This window comes from Nicotiana sylvestris, chromosome 8 (assembly GCF_000393655.2).
Source record: "Nicotiana sylvestris chromosome 8, ASM39365v2, whole genome shotgun sequence".
NCBI classification, from domain to species: Eukaryota; Viridiplantae; Streptophyta; class Magnoliopsida; order Solanales; family Solanaceae; genus Nicotiana; species Nicotiana sylvestris.
Window position 1 is genome coordinate 53,582,260 of NC_091064.1, and position 1,942 is coordinate 53,584,201.

Here is a 1,942-nt window from a genome sequence, read left to right on the forward strand (position 1 = left end):
CCTATTATTACCACATCCAATTGGAGATTTCCTTTTAAGCTCATGTGTGACGCGAGCGATGTTGCGGTTGGGGCGATTTTGGGTCAAAGAGTGAATAAAATGTTTCATCTGGTGTAGTACGCAAGCAAGACCATGAATGATGCTCAAGTAAACTACACGGTGACTGAAAAAGAGCTTTTGGCTATTGTGTTTGCAATGGAGAAATTTCGGCCATATCTCATGGGTGCCAAGGTCATAGTTCATACCGATCATGCCGCACTTCGGTACTTGATGACGAAGAATGATTCCAAAGCTAGGCTAATGCAATGAGTCTTGTTACTTCAAGAGTTTGATTTGGAGATTGTGGACCAGAAGGGTAGTGAAAACCAAGTGACGGACTACGTGTCCCGCTTGGAGGAGGATGGGAGGCCTCGTGATGGCCTAGAGATCATTGATTTATTTCCCCACAAACAACTCCTTTCTGTGTCGGTGAATGGTATGCCATGGTTTGCAGACGTTTCTAATTTCCTTGTGACTGGTATAATCCCGTGTGAGCTCTTCTAACCAAAGGAAGAAGCTCAAACATGATAGTTTGGATTTCTATTGGGATGAGTAGTATTTGTTCAAGATCTTCACAGATGGTGTGATCCGAAGGTGTGTTCCGGAGAAGGAGCAATTGAGTATCTTAAAGGCTTGTCATTCCTCTCCCTATGATGGTCATCATGATGGGCGAGGACCGCTTCGAAGGTTCTTAGTTGTGGGTTTTTTTGGCAAACTTTGTACAAAGATGCAAGTAAACTTGTGAAGAGATGCAACGAATGTCAAAGGGCGGGTGGAATTTCAAAGAAAGATGAAATGCCTCTCAATACCATTCTTGAAGTTGATATTTTTGATGTATGGGGCATTGATTTTATGGGCTTGTTTATTAGCTCGTATGGGAACAGATACATTCTTGTGGCGGTTGACTATGTTTCAAAGTGGGTTGAAGCCGTGGCTTTACCCAACAATGAGGCCTGGAGTGTTGTTGCATTTCTCAAGAAGAGCATTTTTACTAGGTTTGGCACTCCTCTTGCAATCATAGTGATGGGGGGTCTGACACTTTGCTTGCAAAGTATGGTGTCAATCACAAAGTTTCTACTCTTATCATCCTCAGGTGAGTGTCCAAGTGGAAGTCTCAAATAGGGAAATCAAGAGTATATTATCAAAGACGGTGAATGCAAATAGGACTGATTGGTCAAAGAAATTGTATGATGCTCTATGGGCTTATAGGACTGCTTACAAGACTCCGATTGGTATGTCTCCGTACCGGTTGGTGTTTGGGAAAGCTTGCCATCTACTGGTTGACTTAGAGTACAAGGCCATGTGGGCTTTGAGGAAGCTGAATCTTGAATGGGATGTGGCAGCAAATCTTCGTGTGGAATAACTTAATGAACTTGATTAATTCCGATTCCATGCCTACTCGAGTTCATCCTTGTATAAGGAAAAGATGAAGTACCTTCATGATAAGTATGCTCGTGGCAAGGAGTTCAAAGTGGGTGATTTGGTTCTCTTGTTCAATTATCGGTTACGTCTGTTTCCGGGAAAGCTTAAGTCGAAATGGAGTAGACCTTTTGAAGTGGTGTTTGTAACTCCATTTGGTGCACTTGACTTGATGAACAAAAATGGGGAGGTTCTTAGAGTTAATGGGCACAGGGTCAAGCACTACTTGGGCAAAATTGATGACAACCACGTGGTGGCACTGCTCTATCTAAAGTAATTTAATGGTAACCTGTGTCATGCCATAACGTTAAATCAGGCGCTTCTTGGGAGGCAATCCATGTGTCTTCTTTTTGTTTTTCTTTGATTTTCATTTTATTGTAGGATTTAATTTTGGACTAACTGGTTGTGACATGTTTGTAAGATTATTTTGATGCAGTGCAAGACCAAGTTGGGAAAAATGTGCACTCTCTGAAGTTTGCACTGC

At 42.1% G+C, this 1,942-nt stretch overlaps 1 protein-coding gene across 1 annotated transcript; it reads left to right on the forward strand.

Moving 5' to 3' along the window:
- The first annotated feature begins 834 nt into the window (after positions 1–834).
- Positions 835–1,402, forward strand: LOC138875040 (uncharacterized). The gene is made up of 2 exons (XM_070153849.1): positions 835–1,059; positions 1,133–1,402. The coding sequence occupies exons 1-2, from the start codon at positions 835–837 to the stop codon at positions 1,400–1,402; spliced, it is 495 nt and encodes a 164-aa protein (XP_070009950.1).
- Positions 1,403–1,942: the final 540 nt, after the last annotated feature.

Coding starts and splice junctions, on each gene's coding strand:
- LOC138875040 (XM_070153849.1), top strand. CDS start 835: ATGCCTCTCAATACCATTCTTGAAGTTGATATTTTTGATGTATGGGGC. Junction 1,060..1,132: donor GCACTCCTCTTGCAATCATA/GTGATGGGGGGT, acceptor TATCATCCTCAG/GTGAGTGTCCAAGTGGAAGT.